Source organism: Astyanax mexicanus, chromosome 21 (assembly GCF_023375975.1).
Source record: "Astyanax mexicanus isolate ESR-SI-001 chromosome 21, AstMex3_surface, whole genome shotgun sequence".
NCBI classification, from domain to species: Eukaryota; Metazoa; Chordata; class Actinopteri; order Characiformes; family Acestrorhamphidae; genus Astyanax; species Astyanax mexicanus.
Window position 1 is genome coordinate 7,687,301 of NC_064428.1, and position 25,819 is coordinate 7,713,119.

Consider the following 25,819-nt stretch of genomic DNA (forward strand, 5'->3'; position numbering starts at 1 on the left):
GCTCGAGAAAAGTAGCAAAAGGGAAGGAGGCAAAAAAACAAAGAGGAAGAAGTCAATGGATACTTTTTACAGCGCTGAGAGCACGTGGACTCTGGAATAAAAAAGAAAAAGCTTTTTTTCCGCATCTTTTTTTTTTTTTTACCGCTAAGTGACGATCAGCAGCGATCAGCGTCAAAGCCGCATCCTATATATATCTCATATATCTGATATTATTTACTGTATCATGGATCTGGTTGGGGAACTGGGATTCGCCTGGTCTGTTTGATGAGTTTTTTATGTGTGGATCTGGGAGAACTGTGCCGCTGATCCTCACTGTAATTGTAGAGTAAGACTTAGTCCATTACCAAATTGGGAGAAACGCGGTGGAAAAGCGGTATGGAAAGTCTCGGGGCAGCGAGTTTACAGACTTGGTGGAAGTGGAAATTCTTTAAGGAATCGCTTCTGCTTTGCTTATTTGTGGGTAAGTTATGATTTGTGATTTATGAATTACGAAGATAACTGTCGAATGCATGGAATCAACTTGGAAACGTAGTTACACTACTTTTTAAAAAGTTTTTTTTTTAAAGAAGAAATTCGTAATTAAGAGAAAAATGCAAATATTATTGACCAGTTTACATTTTGACCAATTTTAGATTTTGATGTTTGAGAGTTGGCTGATCAGTATGTCCAGCATAGACAAGCTTAACCAAAATCAAATGCAATTCTGGATAACAGCTGGTTAACCACTGAGTTTGATATTTATAGGGTTTGTTTTAGTCTTTATGTCCAGCTTTTAAACCACTTAACCATCACATACTAGAGCTGATCTTGGGCTTTATGGTTCTGTTTTAGTGACCAGTTCAATTTCCTTCAAAAATGTATTTGGAAAAGTGTTGGAAAAGCAGGCTGGGTTTAACATATATATTTTTTTTACAACAAATGACAGAATGACTCTTAACCACAAAGACTTTTTACAAGTCCTTTATAATAACTGCTACCACTCGTTCTGGAGAATAATGACTGCTAACAGGAAACTAACAGGGAACGTTTCCACAACTTTGACTAATGTTATCTAAAAATTACCCCAATGTTAGTTGCAGACATTCTCACAATGACATTAGGGAATCATTTGGAAGAATGTAATTTTGGTTGCTAAGTTGTAACCTAAGTTTTGGTCAATTGAAAAAGTTATAGTCAGCACTGATCAGAATAACAGTGGACATATTTGGGATACAATTTACAATTTACTAGTTATAAATTAGTAATGAGATAATTACTGATATCTGTAATTGATTTTTTACTAGTAACAATGTAATTAGATCAGATCAGATAAGCGAGTGCATGTTTGTCAATGGTAACATATGCGAAGTCAGAATTAAATAATTATATAGATTATATAGCCCTGATAATATTACATTCCTATTCCTACATGTTCCTATTACAAAGTTGGGCCAAAATGTTAGAAGTCTTGCTCAAGGACTCTTATTGGTATATCTTAGTAAAGTCAATCATACCAGGAATTGAACCCAAGTATCCCAAATGATGTGGTAGCTCAAAAGCAGGCGGTGGTGTTATCCACTGCGCCACACCAACCACAACCACACACCAACATAATATTACTTTTTTTAGAATGAAATGAATGAAAAATAAAAATGTATAGATCTGTATGTCAGACATTATTGCTAATAAACTTTTTTATAGTGGATCTGTGCAGTAAAACTGAGTTACAGAGATCTTTACTTTGTGTTTTCACTGGTAAAAACTAATAAAAAAGCTAAGTACTTGTATTTTCTGTGATTTTTGGCTACAATTTCCCCCCATAGGTTTTCAGTGTTTTGCTGCTTTTCCTGTAAATCCTGCAGATTCAGCATTTGATGTGAAGTTAATAGATTATTGGGATGTTCAGTCTCAGCTTTAACTGCACGCCTGGCTGAAAGCGTGGTCACTGGGGGAATGAATGGGAGGGCTGGCCGTGTGGAGGAACAGTTTAAGAGGTGGCTGAAGTTGTATAGGCTCTTTGTCCTGAACGTGTTGACCTACAGGACCCAGAGGTAAGAGGAGGACCTCTGGGGGACCACCCGTGTAGAGAGGGCTAGACTACACTGTGGAGCTGCAAACTGCAAATTAGAGCCGTAATTCAGAGCTTGATTTTTTTCTTCCTTTTAAGGGTTGAGTGTGTCTGAGACAGAGGCAGCAGGGCTGATTACACATGGTTCATTCAAGTTCATGTTGAGTAGAACATTAGTAGAAATTAATGGATGGAATTATGTATTTTAAGAAGATTTTAAAGGTATATACAATGAAGAGTTTAAGAGAATGAAGTGGTTAAGAGGTAGAAGTAGCTTTTTAGAGGCGTTTGGTGTGAAAAGCAGTGTAGTTAAGAAAAGGACTGAGTCAGAGCTGGTTATAATGGGAACCAGATCCTTCCAAAGAACTGACAGAATCAAGGGGGTGGGGGCAGGGAGGGCAAGGTTAAAAAAGTGTTGCAAAAATGCCCTCTAGACTTGCAAAAATAGACAAAGTGCCACAATGACTGCGCTAGACAGTTTAAAAAGTCCATTAGAGAATATGAGGTTTATCACTGTTTTTTTGTGTTCTACAATTGAGAAAACATAATGAAGTGCCCAGTTATGTTCTCCTCTTATTCAGAAGTGCCATGCTAGTAAAATAAAGGAGTGATAGGGTGCCCTATAGATGCCCTCACTGTACAAGGCAAATTTTTGACTAGAAAAGTGCATTTCCTGAAGAAAACGCAGGACGGTTGTGCATCTAAACTGTCTCCCATCGTTCGCTATGGTCGTTGCTATGATGTGGCCAGACGCTTGCTATGGTGTCTGTGGTGGTTGCCAAGGTGTTGCTAAGCAGTTGCTAGGTGGTTGCTAAGGTGTTGCTAGGTGGTAGCTAAGGTGTTGATATGGTGTCTGTGGTGGTTGCTATTATGTTGCTAAGCAGTTGCTAAGCAGTTGCTTAGGTGTTGTTATATTGTTTGTAGGGTGTTGCTAGATGTTTGCAAGGGTGTTTCTATGGTATCTGTGGTGGTTGCTATATTGTCTCTAAGGTTTTGCTAAGTGGTTGTGAAAGGGTTGCTATGGTGTTGGTGTGCGAGATGGAACTTTGGGCTCCCATTTATTTCTATTAGGAAAAATTCGTACGGCAATTGGTCAAAAAAAAAATGTACATCATAGCTTTACGTCCAGCATATTTTCAGTAAGAAGGCGTTAAGTTCTATAGATTTTCCAATTTTTTTCTTTGTAGCTCAAAAATTGTGAAATACATGGCAGTTAAAATTCCTCCCCATTAATTTTCAATTGGCAAAAAAGCGTACATTCACTAAGTTTTTACGAAAACCGCATGTCCTAATCACGCATTGCACCATCAGACCGCACAATCTGGAGTTGGAATGTTGTCGATACCTTGAAAACTGCGGAACATAAGCGGCAAAGAAAGCACCTATAATAATAATATTAACACAGAATAACAGTATAATTGCTTTGCAGTGCTCAACTATGAGAACTAAACAAAGTTTGAAAAAACTCTTTGACCAAACAGAAATAATAAAACCCAGATTACCAAACACTCTCTTCTACCACAAGAACAATAAAAAGTACCCCATTGCCCTAAAGAAGTCTCTTTAAGGCTACTTTTGAGTAGTGTACCTCCTGGTGAGAGATCTTTGACTGCTAAACATGTCTCTAAAATGTGCTTAAAAGCTTTTAGTCCAGCTGATTTTAAGAGTGCGTGTCTTATTGGATTAAGAGATCCAGGATGATAACTTTAACCCATCTAAGCTGTCCATTAACCAGCCACCCTGGCTTTCGTTTCAAGTGTTGTCTTGAATGATAAATCTGGACTGGAATAGACTGGAATTAAATCATTTTTAGTGATGAAACCAGATTTAGTTTTGAGTCTGGGAAAGGTTTTCTACTAGATTTTTGAGCATTGCTGTGAGGATTTGATTGAATTAAGCAACAAATGTGTTAGGCCACCCTTGCTAAATGAGCACAATGGCTATTTGTCATATATATTTATAATTTAATAACATAATTATTTTGTATTTTGTCTCCTAACGAACTGTTCCTCACAGTAAAGCAGTAAAGCCAGGCCTGCGTGTCTCATTTCTTCATGTTGTAGGTTTAGAAATCTGCATGTATTATCATTTGCCATGGTAATATGACTACACTATTACTCAGATAAAGGGATGAGAGCTGATTGGCACAGACGAGTGCGAATCGACTGCCTACGCCTGCGCTACAATAACAAAACCAGGCCTGCTCTGAGGATCTGGAGCCAGGAGAAAGCAGTGACAACAGCTGAGTTAGGAAATAAAAGCAGTGATGAAGCCTGGAGTGCAGGACCAGACGAGTCTACACACGGCTCATACAGGCTTTTGTACTGAGAGAACAGGCTTTACAGAATGTGTCTGGATACTTCAAAGGTATAAAGGGAGTTACACAGGGTTTTTTTTTTTTTTACATTTTTTGTAACTGAATGGTTAATATATTTGAGATTGGTCTGAACAACATAATGACTATGTGTTTTACACACTCTTATTTTTTTATAATATTATAAAAAAAAAATCAGATTTTTGGTTGAAAAACATCATGTAAACCCTAAACCTCATACCACAGCACTAAATCTGATTTTTAGACGTTTACTTCAATCTAAGAATTTGGTGTAATCTCCAACTATAAGTATAATAAATAGATTTTTTAGTGCGTGTAATAGAGGTGGGACAAAATATCAATATATATTTTTTTGCAATATATCGTTTTTTTAATATATTTGCAATACATTATCAATATGTGCCATCAAATATCAATATTGTTACTAAAACACAAGCACAGTAAAGCCCCTAGGACTCACCGCCCATTTGATTGATTCCGTTTAATTATTCTTTTAGTACTCCACGTGGTGGAACTAATCAAATTAATAGGGTAATTAATTCCAATTTGTGGTAAAACAAATTGGAATGTTGTGACATTCAGTAAAACTGACACCAATAAATCCACAATTCCTGGTATAATTCCTGGTATATACTTATTTAGGAGTTTTTTTATATATAATTTTATTTATAATTTTTCCGATTTTCTCCCCAATTTAGCACAGCCAATTACCCAACCCACTCATTAGGACCCCCTATCACTAGTAATGCCCCAACACACCAGGAGGGTGAAGACTAACACATGCTTCCTCTGATACATGTTGCAGAGCAGCATCACAGCGCTAACGCTCGGAGGAAAGCACAGCGACTCGGTTCCGATACATGAGCTCACAGATGCCCTGTGCTGCAGACATCACCGTAGGAGTGATGTGGGGAGAGAGCGTCATCTACCCACCCAGAGGGAGCAGGGCCAATTTTGCTCCCTCTGAGCGCCCGGCAGCTTGATAGTGGAGCGCTGGACCACTCAGCGCCCCTAATTTAGTATTTTATCCATTTTAGTTACACAGATGCTGTGAAGTATTGTAGATAATTGTCTGATATTTAAAGAATCACAGAATCAGAGTATTGTTATGCTCTGTGATTCCCACCCCTGGCTTTTAAACACAGTCTGATGTTCTAATTTCACAGTAGTGGGGACAGGAACCTGAGGTCTCCATGTCCACAGTGCAAATGTAGCCAATTTATTAATGAATTAACTTATTAATTAAACCATTTAATTTTTTTTTATTAATAAAAAACTTTGTTTGTTAAAGCTGGTAATCACGGGTCCATAACAAATATCTATCTGTAAAGTATTCCAGAATTTTAGAAAAAACGTACAAAAAAAGGCAAAAATCAGTTTCATCAGTGTTTTTTGTATTATATTATTTTTGGAACATATAGAAAGCTAGCATTTGATGTTCACAGATTACAATTTGGTGTATATCCTGTCATGCTGTAAAGCTTCCTTCCATTCCAGCAACTTCTTTTTTGGTGCGTCAGTTAAATTTTTTGTCAATGAATGTATTTAATACATAAACGCTTATTTCAAGTGTCCTCAAAATTCTAGAAAAAATCTCATGATTGATTCATTGAACCAATAAGAATGTAGTATTTTGAGGATTCAGGATTTCCGTGTGATTACTAATGTTAAGGTTAAGGTTGGGTTTAAACAGTAGGAGTAGCATTATTTAGGCTTTTGTTTCTGTTCGATTGCAGGTCGTGGAGAGGCCCAGTGTAATGGCTGTGTTGAGTACTGTTGTGATGGAGTGCCTCCTTTCTGCTGTTCGTACTACGCCTACGTCGGGGACGTCCTCTCGTGAGTAATCACTGAAATGCACAATTGCACCCATCACCCTTGCACAAATTATGACCCTTTTTCTGATTTGCTCTTTGCTTCCCATTGGGTTCAGACAACCCTGAACCTGTACCACGTCTCTAAATTTGACTTGTAGTGCTCGGAAACTGTATGCTTGTTTTGTGTTGTCAAATCAAATCATTAAGTCATATTAGAAGACAAAAGACCAATGTAACATTAGACTGTGGACAAATGTGGCAAGAAAAAAGTCTTTTAGAGCACTGGGAAGAAACCTTGGGAGGGTTCAACTCTGCTCTTCAAAACAGCTCATGAATTATTGGTAGAAAGTCATCAAATCACCACAGGCATCTGCTGTTATGCTCAGATATACTCATACAAGTTATGTTTAGAACATTGTAAGTAATGTAATGATTGGTGATACCAAAACCACCAATAATAGTAGCAATTAGAAAATGAAGAGTTAGGCCCAATCCCATTTCACCCTTTGGCCCTATACCACTTACCCCTACTCCTTGTATTGTGTGATTATTAGATGAATCCTCCCCCTAAAAATTGGAAAACCCTTCAAGCACCCGATACGTCATCAGGAGCGCTAAAGTTCAGTAATCTAGCTGATCTGCTGATTAACTAGTTAACTTTAGGGCATCGTATGTCTTCAAAAAGGGGGGAGGAAGGGCAGAAATGTATTATTATTGTCCAATCCTTAATTTCTCTGTGATAGGGAGCTGAAATGAGCTTTGATTAAGGTGGAATGGGAAAGTTAGCTAGCTAGCTACTGAGACAAACTACTAGTGATCTTTTTTATGCTTGTTATGGTGAATTCAGCCATAAAACTTTGAAAATAAACGCTCTAATCGTCAGTTTTAAGAGGGACAATACTTATATTTGTGGGTTTCTTTGGTCGCTTGTTCCACCAGTGATTCTCATTCCCCTCGGTTTGAAGTGTGTCTCTGAAAAATCTCATTTTGAACGGCTAACAAGACCTATCTCTTCCCCTAATCTACCCCTCCAGCCTGACGAGAATCAGGACACCTCTACCCCTTTGGCATTCTGCTATAACTTCACCCAGTTCAAACAGAAAAAAAACTTTGGTTATGTTCTAAAATGAGCAAATAAAATAAAAAAAATTCAAACCCAATCAACGTTAGAGTGATCAACAAACAATGGTGATACTTAAAGATCAACCAATGGCTGATATCACAGTTAATAAAATACAAAATAATTAATATTAATAAGGAATAAGACAGAACTAATGTAAGTTATTGTGAGCACTGTCTTTGCCATCTGGAATTATTCAAATAGAAGTATGAAAGGTCAATCAGTAGTAAAGATCAAATAAAACCTGACAATAATAATACATCTTCAATTAACAGAACTCTCACATATTCAACATTAAATTTAGCCACTATAAATTCCATTTAAACATTTTTTTTTTCATTAGTCAGTGCCTTTAAACTATGCGCTAAACTTAAATTTAAATTCAGGGTTCTCAAGTAGAGATTAAAAAACTTAAGTAAGCTAAACGAGGGACACAATCCAAGGTGATGAATGTCCAGTCATGACAATACCATGACAATGGGATGTAAAATCTGATCCTGCGCTCAGCCAATAGATGCTTGATAAATTATGTCAAACTCAGCACAGCCTTTACTATTAGTTTTACTTTTGTGTTGTTGCACTGTTTGAATGTAACTATGTGGTGTCAAAGTTAATGTGTTTACTTTGACACCATTTGTCCACTCATCCCATTGTGTTTCAAGTCCCCAGTTATGTAGGTGTCAGGCTCTTCCGAGTGGTGAGCTCATGCAATTCCCGGTTCAACAAAAGTTCATTGAGTCTTGTGTTTTAGATTTAGTTTTTTTTTTTTCCACTATAACAAGAATATACAAACTGTATGAAGGTGAGAGGCAAGAGGCAGAGCAGCTGAACCGTTTACTGTACATCTGATACAGCTCTGGAAAAAATTGAAGAGAGCACTTCAGTTTACCTGATTTTGCTATTTATAGGTTTGTGTTTGAGTGAAATTAACATTATTGTTTTCTTCTATAAACTACAGACAACATTTTTCCCAAATTCTAAATATTGTCATTTAGAGCATTTATTTGCAAAAAAGAAGAATGGCTGAAATAAAAAAACAGGATGAGTTTAATCATCCATCACATTCATATACTATCTCTATGCACCGCTTCTCACATAGTTACTGCTTTAACCTGCTAAAGTTTAATTTAAGGTAAAATAACTGAAATAAAAGAAGTTCTAAAAGAAGTTATAGCAGTTTAATATCACCCCTTTACTACTTAATGTGAAACATAATCAAATAACCAGCTGACGAACACCAATTATGTAACAGCTACTGCACTTAAGGTGGGATATAAGAAAAAGAAGGCAGTGTAACGTTTATTTTAGGTGGTTAAGTCCAGGGACCTGCAACTGCTTGACTGTTTACGTTGGAACAAAAATGTAAAATAAAGCCAAAGTTAATATATAAATATAGCAATAGCAATTAAGGTGGAATTAGTCTGACTTTTTTAATATAGCTGTATTAATATAGCTGCAGTGTATTTCAGGTGGCAATAGCGTGATTGTGGCAGCATTTAAGGTGGAACTTGTGTGATTGTGTGACTATAACGACAGCACTTAAGGTGGAACTGGTCTGATCATGTGAATATAGTGGCAATATTATGGTTAAACTACTCTTAACTGTGTGAAATATAGTGGCGGTTTTTCAGGTGAAAATAGTGTGATTGTGGCAGCATTTAAGATGGAACTTGTGTAATTGTGTGAATATAACCACACCATTTAAGGTGGAACTTGTGTAATTGTGTAAATATAACGACAGAATTTAAGGTGGAACTTGTGTAATTGTGTAAATATAACGACAGAATTTAAGGTGGAACTTGTGTAATTGTGTAAATGTAACAACAGCATTTAAGGTGGAACTTGTGTAATTGTGTAAATGTAACGACAGCATTTAAGGTGGAACTTGTATGATCGTGTGAATATAACACAGCATTTAAGGTGGAACTTGTGTGACTGTGTGAATATAGTGGCAGTTTTTCAGGTTGAAATAGTGTGAATGTGCCAGCATTTAAAGTGGAACTTGTGTAATTGTGTGAATATAACGACAGCATTTAAGGTGGAACTAGTCTGATTGTGTGAGTATAGCGGCAGTATTATAGTAAAACTAGTCTGACTGTGTGAATATAGCGACAGAATTTCAGGTGGAAATAGTATGATTGTGGCAGCATTTAAGGTGGAACTAGTGTGATAATTTTCATTAGTTTGCGAGGCCTTATGCAGCGTGTGTAGTGAACGCTGGAGCTCACTATACATCCAGATGTCCACTGCCAATTGGGCAAAATGTCTTAAGTTCATTATAGAGCCATATGCCTAGCAGTCAACAAATCAAGAGGTAACCTCCAAAAGTAACCTCTGAGAGCCTTTTTTTCATACACACTAAGAAAAGTAAGTACAGATTTGTACTTAAAAGGGTACAAAGCTTGTCGCTGGGGCTGTACCTTATATTGAGGTACAAAAAAGTACCTTTCAGGGAAAGTCCTTTTTTGTACCCATATTTTTGTGCCAGTAAAGATTATAAAGATTATAAACATTATCATCAACTGAATATGTGTCAAGAACTTGATGATCCAAAATTGTCTGGCTTTCAAATAAAAAATGTGCAATTAAAATATATATTGTTTATTAGTACAGTGATACAGAATACTGAATGTACCCTTTGGCTGCAGGTTAAATGGTACAAATTTGTACTTATTGCTGTTAGAAAACACTTTGTACTTCAAAGGGAACAAATCTGACCCTGTAAAGACCAATATTGTACCATTGAGGGTACAATTATAAAGAATGTACCTTTGAGTACAAAAAAGTACTCATATCGTACCTCTGTTTTTTAGAGTGTAGGGCAACAAGGAAAGACTTTTTTATGTCCTCTTGTCTAATCAAACCACACCTGTAATCATTTTACAGCATATTATTTATAATATTAATATTATAGTTTATAAATGTTAAGAATTTTTGCGGTAAGGAATTGTAATTGTTATTGCTTATAAAACTCATTATGCTCAAGTTGTCACTGTTGAGATCTACAACTACTAACATTAATTAACTTCAACCTTTTAATATAAATTAAGCTATGTTTCAACAAATGTGGGTCTTGCTAGATAAGAGCTATGAGAGCTATACATTGTTATAATAAGAATACTGTAGTATAGCCAAAGCTTTAGGACCTTCCTCTGGTCCAACACCAGACAGAGAAGCTCTTAACTCCAGGGCTCTATAATAAACAGGAGACGTTTGGTCAGGGTTGTGTATTAAGTGCACCTTTCTTTTTCCTTTCTTTTTCCACCCCAACCCCCCAGTGACCTGCGTTTCTCCTGCCTCAGAGTGTCCCGTCTCTCCCGGGACGTGCCGCTGTTGACTCGCCCTGGTGCAGACTCTGCCCAGACAGGACCGAATGATTCTCGCTCAGCCAGCAAATAGATCTGAACTGCCTGGGTGGCCTGATTTAGCAGAATAGCAAAATCACTCCTGTGTTTGGATTGGAAAGATGAGGATAAACATGGAAGTCTTTGATGTTCCTCATACTATGTTTAGGCTAGCAGGGATGAGTGATGGGAACAGATGGCATAGGAGTTGTGTGTTGGGTAGGTGTACAGTTTGGTGGGAAAATGTTTGGTTGCCTACAGTGGCGCTTGACCAGAGGTGGAAAGTTACTAATTACATTTACTCACATTACTGTAACTGAGTAGATTTTATGAGTCATTAGTAATTTTTAAAGTAGTTTTTAAATTAGGTAATGTTTTGTGTCATTTTGACACAAGTAATTTATTACTTGTAAATTTTTTACTAAGTAAAAAATAAAATGCTAGAAAAAAAAACAAATAGTTTGAAAAAAAAAAAAAGTTTTGCTCTCCATGGCAGCGCAGCTGAACTTTTCTCAGCAGTGTTTATTACGGCTCGGAGGAACCGGTGTTCTCTCGAGTTATGCTACCCATCCATATGTGCTTTACGACACTGCGCAAGCGCCGACCAACAGTTATTTGGTACAATTTCATGTTTTTCATAATATTTTCTTTTGTTTTTACTGGGAACATTAAACAATCTGTTTGAACGTTAAAAAACATGTAAATAACATTTAAAGCATAGCAATGGCAAGTTAAAAAACAATAATAAAATGTAAAACTATAAAAATACGGTTTATATTCACATATTTGACCATAACTTTTTAACAGTAAAGAAAAAATGGATCATAGAAGCCTATGTCACTTGTTCTTAAAAATGTTTTATGGAGTGGTCTAAACAAATACTGCCTGAAAGGTCCAAATGGTTTAATTTAAGCCTAATTTAATTTTTACATCAAATAATTAAAAGTAACTATCTAACTTTTACTCGAAGTAAATTTTAAATTGAGTACTTTTTTACTTTTACTTGAGTAGATTTTTAGCAAAGGAAAGGTACTTTTACTTAATTACAATTTTTCAGTACTTTTCCCACCTCTGCGCTTGAATGCTTGTGAACTTTAGCATTTTCCATATTCTCACGTGAATTTGATCAGATTCAAAACATCAGATTTTCCAGATCTGGTCCTAAGAGTAAAAAAAGAACCTAAATCAAACAAATGAAACAAAAACTAAAATTGATAATTCATTTAATAAGTAAAATAATACAATTTTATATATTTGTGAGTGGAAAATGTATCTGGTGGGGAAATTTAAACCCATTTATCTGTTATGTTGGTGGGTTTCCTACCATAAACCGCTGCCTCAGCTCCACCCACAACATTAATACCAGATTAAGATCAGGACTCTGACATGGCCCCATTTCAAAAAACATTAACATTTAACCTTCTTCTTTACTCATTCTTTGGTAGAACAATTTTTGTGTTTAGGGTCATTGTCATGTTGCATTACCCACCTTCTCTTTCAATTAAGCTTACAGACAGACGACAGATTTATTGTTCCTTTAAAACAGGCCCAAAGCATGATACTACCACCACCGTGTTTCACAGATGGGATAAGGACCCCATGGCATCCCATACTATCTGATTATATGTAATTATACATTTATACATATAATTGTATAGATTCAAAAAGTCTATAAAAATACAAGTTTAGCACAGGCACAAGCCTATATATACTTGCATGTTTACCAATCAAGCATAACATTATGACCGCCTCCTCCTTTTTACAGACATTCTTTTTTTTTTAGCTCCACTGTCTTTCTGTTTCTCTGCATAATTTATTATTATCTTCCTTTTATCCTTTTCTTCAATACTCAGAAAACACCACAGAGCAGCCGTTATTTTTATTTGGGTGGTGGATGATTATTATTCTCAGCACTGTAGTGATTAGCACTGATTAGCATGGTGGTGGTGTATGAGGTGTTAGTGCGTGTTGTGCTGGTACAGTGAGTGTATCAGATATTGCAGATGATGCTGCATTTCTGCAATTAACCGTTATTTACACTCTGTGTTAATCTTTTATTCATCTATAAAAAGTGTGTATCTTTGAAAAAAATATGCATTCATGTACATTTAGGATTGTTTACTTATATTTATATTTTTAATTGAGTAACAATTTGAATCATACTTCAGCTTTTAAGTACTCAAGTACTGCAGTGTTTGTTCTTTTACTTAAGTATGGAACTTTTGTATTGCTGCCCTAAATACAGCATATTTTGACTGTGCTTTCTGTCTGTGTGTTGGGTGTTATGTAGATATATGACCTGAACTTGAATCTTTTTCCTTTGTCGACGCTCACAGGGGCACTGCGATTTCCGGGATCGTGTTTGGTGTGGTGTTTCTGATGGGTGCGGTGGCGGCCGTGTTCCTGTGTATCTGCATGTGCGTGAAGAACAGCCGAGGAGCGAGGGTGGGCGTCTTCAGCACGTCCTACATCAACACAGTGACTCAAAGCTACCCAGGTAACAAAACATCACCCATCACTCCACCTCATCACCATGCATCACCATTCTGCTGCACTGCAGGGATTATGGCCACAAGGGGGCAGTGTTGCATCACAGTCAGCTGATCCGTACTGTTGAAATCTTGTTGAAACCTGTGGGTTTAATCCAAAACCTAAAAAAAATCTAACACACTATAGGTCTGGGTCCAGGTCCAGACTGGGATTAGGCCTAGTCTTGGCCTACAGTGCATTTAAAGTATAGGACAAGGCTTAATCCCTGTCTCGGAAACCGTCCCTTAACTTCTAACCTTATAATCTTGTCAAGCGTTTCTGTAGACTGTAATTAGGCTTTAATAGTGCATAGTGCTGGAGGCAACAGCGATTCATTCATTTGTATATAATAAGAGACCAATTAAAAATGATGAGTTTCTTTGATTTTAACAAATTGAAAACCTCTGGAATATAATCAAGAGAAAGATGGTTGGACACAAGCCATCAAACCAAACTGGAAGTTTGGATAACTTTATAACAGAAGTGGTATAAATTTATCCAAAAGCAGTATGTAAGACTGGTGGAGGAGAACATGCCAAGTGAAATGCATGAAAACTGTAATTAAAAACCAGGATTATTCCACCAAATATTGATTTCTAAACTCTTAAAAATGTAGGATAGTAGAGATGCGCCAAAAAAGTTACATTTGGCCAAAGACTGATAACGAACATGTTTTTCACAGGTTTTTATTCATGTTGCCACTATCAGTAGTAAATAAATTAAATTGTCTAAACACATTTCATCTTGCTTTTTTAAAGAAAAGGCGATTACAAAACTACAAAAAAACTACATATCAGACAAGCACAATACATTTACCTCAGCAGTGCTACTTTAAACATAAATGTTTGTCAGCACATTTGAAGGAAATGAAATTTACACAGAGAAATTCAGCAATGGCTTATGCTAAACAAACATATGCTAAGGCTAATTTAGCACAGCTAACATTACTATCCTAGCCAAGTACAGCTCGTATATTTCAGCTGGAAAACAGGCGATTTGTGTGAAGAGATAGTAAACTAATTCTGAGTATGATAGATGATGCTGAATCTGTGATAAATGCTTTATTTTATCTATGTGAGTGGACCGTAAAAATGAACTTAAACATGCTTATTAATTAATTATTAAGTATTAATTGCTAACCAGTAATGTAGCTTAATGTAAATGATCATAAAACCCCACTTTGTGATAATAAACTCTATGGGTGTATTTTCGCTGATTGAGATTGAATTGGGCACATGATGAAGATCTATTAACTTAATTTGACTAATTTTATGCTGTCTCTGATTCACAGGTCCACCCCCTCCTTATAGCTACGATTACGAGATGTATCCTCCTGACCTTCGACCTCCTCCATACACCCCAACACCCCCCCGAACAGCAAACTACTCCCCACCTCCACCCTATCCAGGATACAACAGGAAATGAACCAGCCTCTTCAGCACGCTCACACTGGAGCTATAGGGACAGAATATAAATATATAAATATATATAAATATGATCTCCAGTTCTTCTGCAGTGCTCAGAGTGATGAACTGTGAAACGTCGCTTCTCCTGCTACAGAATGAGGAACAGAGCGGACTGCACTGGAGACTGCTGTGTGTACAATCTACAGTACGAACAGGCTGAATCTCAGACCTGAGGGTCGGATTAAACGAGCTCGTTTGAAGGTGTTGTTGTCCAGCCCGGCTGAAATGGGGATGTGGATCGTCCTCATGGTGGCTTATTCTATATGGTTGAACTTGTAGTTTTTTTATTAATTGTTTTTATGGACATTAGAATGAAGGTGGATTGTGTCTCGAATGGCGATGGACTATAAAGAAGTAGCCTACAAACCGACTGAAAGAGAAAAGAGGCAATAACTCAATGGCTAATCACATTCTCTCTCTCTCTTTCTCTCTCTTTCTCTCTCTGGTGTAATAACTTGAACAGTAATAAAAAAAAACCTTGTGTCTGATTTTTTTTTCATTTTACAGTTTTTGACATACTTTATTTTTTGCACTATAAGGTGCACCGAATTATAAGGAGCATTATGCGACACTAGTAAGGAACAGGGGCCTCGCTATATTTTTCTACTAATTCAGCACGTCTCGCCACTGGGTGGAAGGGGGGGTGGTAATTAAGTTAAGTAAAGCTAGGCTAAGTCAACAAAACTGTAATTCTTAAAAAAAACCTGTTAATTTTGGTAAGTGAAGTGCTTTCGTTTATTTACAGTAAGCTTAGATTTCAGCAGCATTGGCCTTAGCAGCTAAACCCTAGCGCTAGCGCAGTGCTAGTAAATGCCGCCTGACAGCGCTACACTAAGGAACCCTGAGTGTTTCGGTAAGCCAGGGTAATTTTAGCTAGCGGTTCGTCCCACGTAGTATGTTTTAACATGATAAATGCGCAGACTACAATGTACTCACCTCTGAATGACAAAAGAGTGCTTAGCACAGTTAGCAGGTAATGCTAATTCTGCTCCAGCAGTGCTAACCAGGGATAGCAGTAAGCTACAGGCCAATATACTCACCTCAGAACGGCGAAAAAGCAAGCTTAGCTCGGTTAGCTGCTCCAGCAGTGCTAGCCGAGGTTAGCGCAGGCTACAGTCCTATATTCTCACCTCTAAACAGCGAAAGAGCTAGCACTTAGCTCGGTTAGTGGCTAATTCTAATACTGCCCCAGTCTTGGTGCTGGAGAAACTAAACTCAAACTAAACCTGACTGGCAGAAATCATACATAAGGTGCACAAGATTATAAGGTGCAATGACGATTTTTTTGGGAAAATTAAAGGTTTTTAAGTGCACCTTATAGTGTGAAAAATACGGTAATTTGTACCTGACACATCTTCTTTACAATATATCAGAATGTCATGATGAATAGACTAATAGAATTTTTTTACATTGTCTTATGTTAAAATTAGAGATGTCTTTTTTTTCTTGTAAATCTAAATGTTTTGGAGATGCAATGATTTGGCGTGAGGCAGACAACAATAAAACACTTTATGAAGAATTAATGTGATTTAATTTGTGACAAATGAGAATAAAGAGAACCCTGCAAAAAAAAATCATGGTCTGTCATAGTGTGTTAGTACACTTGTGATGCAGCATTCCACATGTATTTGACTGCAGGACCTGCAGTCCTGATCTGTCTTTAATAGAGAATGTGTGGAGAATATTGTCATTGAAAATTGAGTTGTCAAACATAAGGACAGCTTTCTTTAGGATAAGGATAAGTTTTCTTTGCATTATTGCATTAGTTAGCCTTAGTTGCTCGATCCTGCCCTTTGCGCTGTATAACATCAGAAAAATTTGATAGTTTCTGATGCAACAGGCCATCCAACTCCTGGTACAAGCAGTGGTCATCCCGGCCTGTGTGGTAAAACCACTCCAAATGATCCAGAATGCAGCAGCACGTCTGGTCTTTAACCAGCCAAAACAGGCACATGTCGCCCTACTGCTCATTGAGCTCCATTGGCTACCAGTTGATGCTTGCATCAAATTCAAAGCTCTTACAATCGCCTACAAGGTGATGACTGAACAGCTCCTTCCTACCTGCACTCACTCCTGAAGGCTTACGCTGCGCATTCACACAAAGCAATCCAGACTGTTCTCATACAGAGTTCCCCAATGGTGGAACAAACTACCTTCCACTACCAGATCAGGAGAATCTCTCACTATCTTTAATAAACTCCTGAAGACAGAGCTCTTCAAAGAGCACTTACTCTCCTAACACCTCTAACTAACTACCTTCTACTACCAGATCAGGAGAATCTCTCACTATCTTTAATAAACTCCTGAAGACAGAGCTCTTCAAAGAGCACTTACTCTCCTAACACCTCTAACTAACTACCTTCTACTACCAGATCAGGAGAATCTCTCACTACCTTTAATACACTCCTGAAGACAGAGCTCTTCAAAGAGCACTTCCTCTCCTAACACCTCTAACTAACTACCTTCTACTACCAGATCAGGAGAATCTCTCACTATCTTTAATAAACTCCTGAAGACAGAGCTCTTCAAAGAGCACTTACTCTCCTAACACCTCTAACACAGTAACTACTTCTAACCTCATTTCCTTCTTCCCCTCCTTCACTTCTCTGTCCCACTATTTCCCTTTGCCCTCCTTTAGGCCCTGTCTAAAGATGTTTTTATCTTTAACTTCTATTACTTTTGTACTTTTGTACTATTGTAAGTCGCTTTGGACAAAATGTAATGTAATATAATGTAATTATTTGAGGTCTGAAAACTCATCTTTTTGGTTATTTCAGCCATTTCTCATTTTCTGCAAATAAATACTCTAAATTACCAAATATTTATTTGTAATTTGGGAGAAATGTTGTTCTTAGTTTATAGAAAAAGCAACAATGTTTATTTTACTCAAACATAAACCTATAAATACCTAAAAAATAACTGAAGTTGTCTCAATTTTGTCCAGAGCTGTATTTTTTATGCAGTTCTCAACAAGACCATGCAAAACCACATGCTGCACATTGTACGACAGCACGACTGCTGTAGAAGAAGAGGGTATAGGTACTGGACTTTATACTGTTCATACTGTCTGCAATGAAAACAGATTGTATTATGATTAGATTACCATTTATGAATATACTAAACATATCTTGGCTCTACAACCATTATTAAGAAAAAAAAAACATTTCTCTTTTAGGGCCTAATACTGTCAGAGTCTCTGGTTCCCATTCTCTCTCTCTCTGCCTGCTGACCTTAAAAGAGTTCAGTTGAAATCACACTGCCTTTCACTTTCCACAGACAGAAGTGTCCGTCAGGCTTTGGGCTACATAGTTAAAAATTGCTTTGAGCAGGACCTTTTCATTCGATCCGGGTGCATGAAAACCAATTTTCTCCGAGCTGAGACGAGCCGTATTGAAATATAAGCGGATTTTCTGTTAAAAAAGAGCCTCGGATTTGCTGGCCGCCGAGAATACAGCCAGCTCTGCCATATCAATTATGCCTCTGCAGCCCAGCCAAAAACACAGAGCTCCCCAGAGAAGAGAAGCTATTGAAGCCTCTCCTTTCTGCCGCAGCCACTGTCGTCTGATCAATCACCACACAGCGGCGGCAAATAACAGCAAAGGATTTTACCTGCTGTCTGTGGAGATAACTACTGAGAGAATCATGTCCCTGGAATAGCTTTATTAGCCCTATTTTCTCTGTACTTCTGCCATACAGACAAAATATTAGATGCTAGCCTAATTCACAGACACCTGAGAAATATGGCGGACTGTTTTAGCCCAAAATAAATAACACCAGTTATTTTACTCAGTTAATACTGATAAAAAAATCATGTACGAGGGTTCCAAATGGTCAAGCCCTGCCACTATGATCAGGAGATCTCCAGTTCGAATCCTGATTATGCAGCTTGCCATTAGCTGCCAGAGCCCTGAGAGAGGATAATTGGCCATGCCTTTTCTGGATGGGTAGATGGCGCTCTCTCCCCTTATCATTCCTAGGGTGATGTTGATCAGCACAAGAATGCCTCTGTGAGCTGATGTATCAGAACCGAGTCGCTGCGCTTTCCTCCGAGTGTTAGCGCTGTGATGCAGCAGTTTGAAAAGAGGCGGAGTGCGACTTCACGTGTGTCGGAGAAGGCATGAGCTAGTCTTTGCCCACCTGGTGTGTTGGGGCATCACTAGTGATGGGGGGACTCCTAATGAGTGGGTTGGGTAATTGGCCGTGTAAATTGGGGAGAAAATGGGGGAAAAAATAGAAATAAGAAACAATTCGAAATTTTAGATATTATATATTTTTTTACTAGAAAAAAACAAATTTCAGATTTGACATTTTAGTAAGTAATAATACCAGATCTACAAATCTATAACTCTATTTTGACAAGTGGATAAACCTGTGGATGCCCCACAGATGCTCAAAAAGGTTTAGATCTGGAGACATGCTTGGCCAGTCCATCATCTTTATTTGGGGTTATTTGGGGTTATCTTGCTTGGAAAACTGCAAACTGTTTGCAGGCTTTCTTGTGCATCAGCTTTAGAAGTGGCTTTCTTTTAGGATACTGTCATACAGACAGAGTTGATGCCTCAGTGTGTGTCATATGGTCTGAGCACTGCAGGCTGACCTCACACTTCTTCAACCTCTTTAGCAATCCTGGCAGCACTCATGCATCCATTTTGTTTTAAATCAAAAATGGAATTTACTCTTTCTTTTCCATATTTACATTTTTCAGATATCTACACTGTACTTCCGACTAGTAAAAGCTCTAGTTCTTTAATACTTTAAATAATATTATCATTACAATACTAAAAGGAATGTGGAGTAGGATTTACTTTAAAAATCATAGAAACTTTTTCCACATTAAAAACTGCAAATAAATTTAAGAAACCATTCAAATCAATGTTACTTACAATTGTTACAATTCAAATGCACTTTGTAACTCACACTTACTCAATATACTCTATATGTCTTATTAGACTGTACTTAAATAATGTTTCACCATATTAACCCATGCATCTTTCCTATTTGTTCCTGGTCTCATTTATGGGTGTGTGTACTCTTGTTGATAAGGGCTCAATTAATACACACACACACACACACACACACACACACACACAAAAGAATATGATGGTTGCCAAAATAATAAATAAAAAATGCAGTCCTGACAGCAATCTATTTTGTATTTTATGTACTGTTTTACTTTTGCACGTTTAAAGTTTGGTAAGTAAGTTTTTTTTGTTTATACTAAATGTATGAAACTCTTATATTTATATTAAATACAACTTTAATATTTATTTTGCGGCATTAGTATATTCTTTAAATTAATTTTAAAATGTATTGTTTTGCTATATCAGCAAGAATATTATTGATAAATAGAACAGAATAGTGATCAATAAAAATGTCCCAAAATATTTTTATATTATTTTGGGCCACGTCGCTCACACCTAATTGGCAGTATATTTCTTATTAGTCCCTTAATATGACTAACTATGGTTTATTTAGGAAATAACTAATAATTAACCTGTATTTTTTCTGCCAGACTATTTTCCTACAATAGTGCAAAGTTACATCATTAAAGTTCATAGCCAGAAAAATGTATCATAAAATGTAATCATAATAAAATCCATGGTAGCAAATGACTAGTCAGACTCATTTAATAGATTTGTAGATCTAATATTATTACTTCATAGCTGGTTTCTGGTAAAAACTGTATTTCATAGATCTTTTATTTTATGGTATCTGAAGTTTTTACCAGTATGGACTAAGTTAGAATTTGCATCACTGGTGTTATTTTAGATTAAATCGGACTGTCATTGAGGTAAACACTCTTAACATGTTCAGCTAAGTTTCTCTACACAACTGCCTCACACACAGTTCAGGGGAAAGATAAAGGATGACCCAGTTTCTCTGTGGTGTATCGATTTTAAAGAAATGGGTGAAAATAAGACAGTTCACTGAGTCGGTGCAGTCAGATACATACTATACATGAACAAGACAAACTAAATGAAGAGGAGATAAAAACATAAAACAGCAGCTTTTGCAACTTTCCTGTTTATTCACAGAAGTATATTTTTGAAAAACTAGAATCTGAACAATAGATTGACCCTAAAAAAATGTAATTTTTTTATTGTAATTGTAATTGTAATATTGTAATGTTGGTGAATATTATAATATATATTTACAGATGCATTTTATATTTGGCAACTAAAATTATTTAGCCAGAAAAGCAATTTCAAGATTCATTTACTATGTTAAAAAGGTTTACAGATCTAAAAATTACATTCTGACTGGTAATATTGCCAAAAGTCATTCTGATTAGTTGACTGTTACCATGACCTACATGCCTTTTCTTACTATTGTAAATTATTATTACAGATATCTACACTGCAATTCTGACTAGAAACAAAGTATAGTCTTTCAAAGTAAGTATATCACTAGTGAAAACTAGATATCTGAAATGTAGATACCTAAAATTGTATCATGAAGAGCTAAAACTGCACAAATCTGAAATTTACATTAATATTAGTCAAATTTACATTAGAAATATCAGTAACACTTTACAATAAAGGTACATGAATTAACAGTACCTACGACAGAATATATTAAATAATTGTTCATTGACACTAGTTATGGAATTGTTCATCTTTGCTACAATTTAAACTAATGTCTCCAGTCATAATTATCTGCAGCATTCATTCACTATTCGGCAAAAAATAGCAACAAAAAATGTGTAAGTCAGCTAGAATGTTAAAAGGTTAAGTATTCATATATATTTTTTTTGATAGAGCATGAAGTGCTGTAAGATTTTGTGGAAAAATAAACTGCGCTGACTTTAGACTTGATAATAAAACACAGTGGATCAACACCAGCAGATGACAGACATGTCTCTCCAAACCATCACTGATTGGTGGAAACTTCACACTAGACCTCGAGCAGTTTGGACTGTGTGTCTCTCCACTCTTCCTCCAGACTCTGATCCCTTGATTTACAAATGAAATGTAAAATTTACTGATGATCAGTGATGGTTTGGAGAGACATGTCATCTGCTGGTGTTGATCCACTGTGTTTATTATCAAGTCTAAAGTCAGTGCAGTGTTTTCTTGCAAAATCCTACACAGGGTTCATACACTTTTTAACTAATACATTTCCATGATTTTTTTATGACTTTTCCATGCCTTCAAGTCTAAAATGAATCTGACACACGATTTTTAACAATAAAATGTGTGTCAGATCCTGAGAGCTTCATTGTGTAGGGCTAAAATTACTAAATTAACTCTGAGTTGATGTATTTGTTGTTAGCTCAAAATAGAATTTTCCCATCGATAAACAGAAGCACAAAGATTTTCCAAAACTTTCTGAATATTTGTATTTTTCCAAAACTTATCCAGGCCTGGGAATTGCTATTTTCAAATTCCATGACTTTTCCAGATTTTTCATGATCGTAAGAACCCAGTTACAGCACTTCATTCATGCCTCTGCTTATAACTGTTACGGAAAAAAGTAGCAAAAGTAGCAATTGGTCTTAGATAATATTCAAATTTTTGAGACACTGAGATATAGATTTTCATTGGCTGTAAGCCATAATCATTAACAATAAAAGAAAAAAACTTTTAAAATAGATCACTCTGTGTGTAATACATCTATATAATATATGTTATGTTATATGTAATATATAGTTTCACATTTTTTTAATGATATTCTATTTTTTGAGATGCATTAGTATATGATTTTGTTGTTTATTAAATGTTCTATAGGAACCCATTCATTTTTGGGCTCAGTAGAGAGCTCCCTCTAGCGGCTGACACTGAAAGTGGGTGTGGTCTGTACTCGGGCCTTGTTGCCCTGCCTTACTCACGTGACTGTGGAGCAGCTGCGCAGCCTCCCTATCTATCCCTGTTCATCACACACACACACATTCTCTTAAACACACCCTCTCACACTCACTCAGCCTCCACACACACTCACACTCTCACACAGAGACAGACAGAGCTGTACACACAGTCTGACAGCAGAAAGCTGGTGAATAACGGGAGAGTCAGGATGTGGGACCGCGGGGTTTTCTTACTGCTCATGGCGCTGGCCTCGGCGGCGGCTCTGGAGGTGAGAATGGCGTTTAAATTTGTTCATTTTTGGGTTGATTTACTGTAGCTGGCTAGCTGTACAACACAGATCTTACAGTCCTGTTTATTCCAGGCTGGTTGTCTACTGTAAAAATGACTATAAATAACAATTACATCCATTAACTAATTAAGTTACTATTCTGAATATATAGTTAGGTTATATGTTTAGTTAGATAGCTATTAGGTTTGTGCCAGAATAGCGTGTTTCTGAACACTAGTTAACCTAGCTAACCTAGGTTATATAGATGGATAGATAGAGCTGCTAGAGCTGATGCAGACAGACTGGTCACCTTGAGGCTGCTGAGACTACACCCAAAAAATACCTACCTATAACCTAGTTAAATAAACAGCAGGTTAAAACAGGTAATAGGTTATTCATTCATGATGTTTTACAAAAAAAACAACAACACAGTAGCTAACCTAAATTAATCTGTTTTATTTTAAAGGTTATTAATTAATATGTGTTGTTGATAGCGATTTTCTGTACCTCTCTTAATATTTGGCGTTTTAAAAAAAATAAATTATGTAGTTACCTACAGATGATGATGATGGTATTTCTAAACCGGTGTCCTGTCCACTTATGCGACCCATCGATATGTGCTTCTTACAGGCACTGCGCATGCGCTGACCCACATTTTTTTTAAGATTGTCATGTTCTTTTTACGATAATCCTGTTGTTTTAGCTATGTTTTATATATCTTTGGGTGTATTACATAACATGAGCTTACTGTCATTATTTTATTGAGTGATACACGTTTTAAAAAGTACATAAAATAGGTTTCTAATGAAGTCTAATTATTAACCTAACCTAGCTATTAGCAGTGATTTAGTTAGCTTAGCTTAGCTAGTCTATGTAACGCTAGCTTTACTGGGTTAGGTTAATATTTTAGGTAAGTTGACTAAATTTAATGTAAAGTTTTTTCAGTATATCCCATATAGCCAAAACTAGCTAACTAGTATTCTGGTTCCATTGAAAATGGTGGTATTTAATGTAATTTAATAGCTAAGCTAACGCTAAGTGTAGTGGGTAGCGTGGTGTTCTGTCAAATTATGCTACCAATCGATACGTGCTTTCTAAAGGCCCTGCGCATGCGCTGACACTTGCGCTACACTTTTTGATTCTTTCTCTTGTTTTTTTTTTTACAATAAATCTATTTTGTTTGTGCATTAAACAACCTGTATTTACTGTCCTTGCACGAAAGCATAAATTGAAATTAATAATAATAAATACAATAATTATTGTATTAATTATTATAAAAAAAAAAATCAAAAGCAGTTTGTACTGAGCTCTCATTGCCATAAGCTTACTATGATACAGTGATTTATGCTATCCAAATATAATAACTAGCTACATCTACTGGAAACATGCTATAATATGGTGATTCTTTTGTATTTGTACACATTTGTACACTAGGGTAGTACGATTTGACAAGGTAGCACAACTCGACAGTACAGGGGCTTTAATATTATGGTATGTGTAACGCTAGCTAACAGGTAGACAAATAGATAGTTATCCAGGTGAGATTAAGTTAAGTTAACTTAAGTTAAGTAAACTGTCTGTTTTGGTGAAGCGTTTACCTTCATCTTTTTCTAAGCTGTTTTAATATTCGATTTAATTTATTATAGTGTTTTAGCTAAGCTATCTAGCTTATCTATGTTGCAGTCGTGCCTCTGCATAGCGATAAACAGACGCCACCGTCGCTAACGTTACAGAAACACCCATAAATAACACTATACGTGTTATGAGCTGTTCTGGAAGAACAGCAGGATTACAGCGAATTAAACGAACCTGCCGTTTAAATCCTTTATTTATTCTGTGTGTATGGTGTAATTTAGGTTTGTTTTAGTCACGATTTTCGCCGTTTCCAGGCTGTTGTTGTCTGAACTGCGCAGAGTCGTAGGTTAAATATAGCCGGCGGTGGTTAGGAGATAAGAGTGGGTGTGAGGAGAAGGAGGAGAAGACTTGAAATTTCTCATTTTTAAAAGCTTTCTCTTAATGTATTAAAGTTTTTTATAAAGCAGATGGTAGATATAAATCAGCAGAAAACGGACCAGCCTGTATTTTAAGATGTTTTTTACTGTTTTGGCTAAAGAAATGAGGAACATTCCCCTGTTAGCTGCTGCTGCTCCGTGTGGAGGGGCTGGCTGGGCGAGAGCTGGATGTATCCAGACAGAAGCAAGATGGCGGCGGGGAACTGCAGTAGCTAACTGTGCTCTTACATTCTTCATAAACTACTAACCATTAAAAACAGCCGTTCACAGAGAAAAGCTTTGTTAAATTAGTTTTTGCAGACATATACAAATCTAATTGTCCACCTCTTTAGTTGAGACGGTCACTATAACCAATTTCTTGGATAGTTTCATGTTCCAGAAGTGATGGGTACACAATGACAATGTTTTTTGTCATTTAAAGGCCAAGGCTGCAACTAATCATTAGTTTGGTAGTCAACTAATCTGTCGGTTATATTTGTGATTAGTTTATTAGTCTTGGATTAATACCCCAACAGTTAAACCCAGTCACTCTACATGGACATTTTACTCTTGCACATTTACTTATAGTTGGGTATGCACATACAGTCATATAAAAAGATTTGGGCACCTAATAATAATAATTTTCATGATTTTCCTTTTTTTTAGTCATTGGTTGTTCAGGTTTGCAATTTCATATATATCGTCATATATACAGAAAGTGTGCAATAATTCTTTAAACGCAATTAGGCAGGTGCACAAATGTGTTTTTTCTTTCCAGAACCTTTTTATTTCATGAGTACATTTTTATATATTATCCCTGTAATCCATTCCATTAGTAATCTTTTCAGTGGCAAGTTCACCGAAGCAAGTACAGAAAATAGAAATCTATTTTTAATAATACAATAAAATAGCTGCTTCATACAATTTTGCATTGATGGTATGCTGTAATGCTATTTTTTATTATTAGTTATTGCTGTTAGTGATGCATGTGTTTCCTAGAAAGGAGCTAGAAGCTACAATAAACAATGAACTCACTTGTACTGTTGTGTATATTCCTGTTCTTTTGTTTTATTTTAAAACTTTAACAATTAGCTTGAAAA

The 25,819-nt window shown here is 36.4% G+C and overlaps 2 protein-coding genes across 3 annotated transcripts in view; both read left to right on the forward strand.

The window, feature by feature from the left end:
• On the forward strand, positions 1 to 16,174 carry cyyr1 (cysteine/tyrosine-rich 1). Its single transcript, XM_007237757.4, has 4 exons — positions 1 to 460; positions 6,119 to 6,218; positions 12,997 to 13,157; positions 14,481 to 16,174. The coding sequence occupies exons 1-4, from the start codon at positions 376 to 378 to the stop codon at positions 14,612 to 14,614; spliced, it is 480 nt and encodes a 159-aa protein (XP_007237819.1). The 5' UTR covers positions 1 to 375; the 3' UTR covers positions 14,615 to 16,174.
• A 6,353-nt stretch (positions 16,175 to 22,527) lies between these two features.
• The window catches only part of appa (amyloid beta (A4) precursor protein a), a 68,212-nt gene continuing 64,920 nt past the window's right edge, over positions 22,528 to 25,819 (forward strand). The window contains exon 1 of one of the 2 annotated variants that reach the window (XM_049469263.1): positions 22,528 to 22,728. In XM_049469263.1, coding sequence (XP_049325220.1) covers positions 22,669 to 22,728 — 60 coding nt within the window. In that variant the 5' untranslated portion in view covers positions 22,528 to 22,668. The remainder of the gene's footprint in view (positions 22,729 to 25,819) is intronic. The other variant, XM_049469262.1, reaches the window with a different exon arrangement.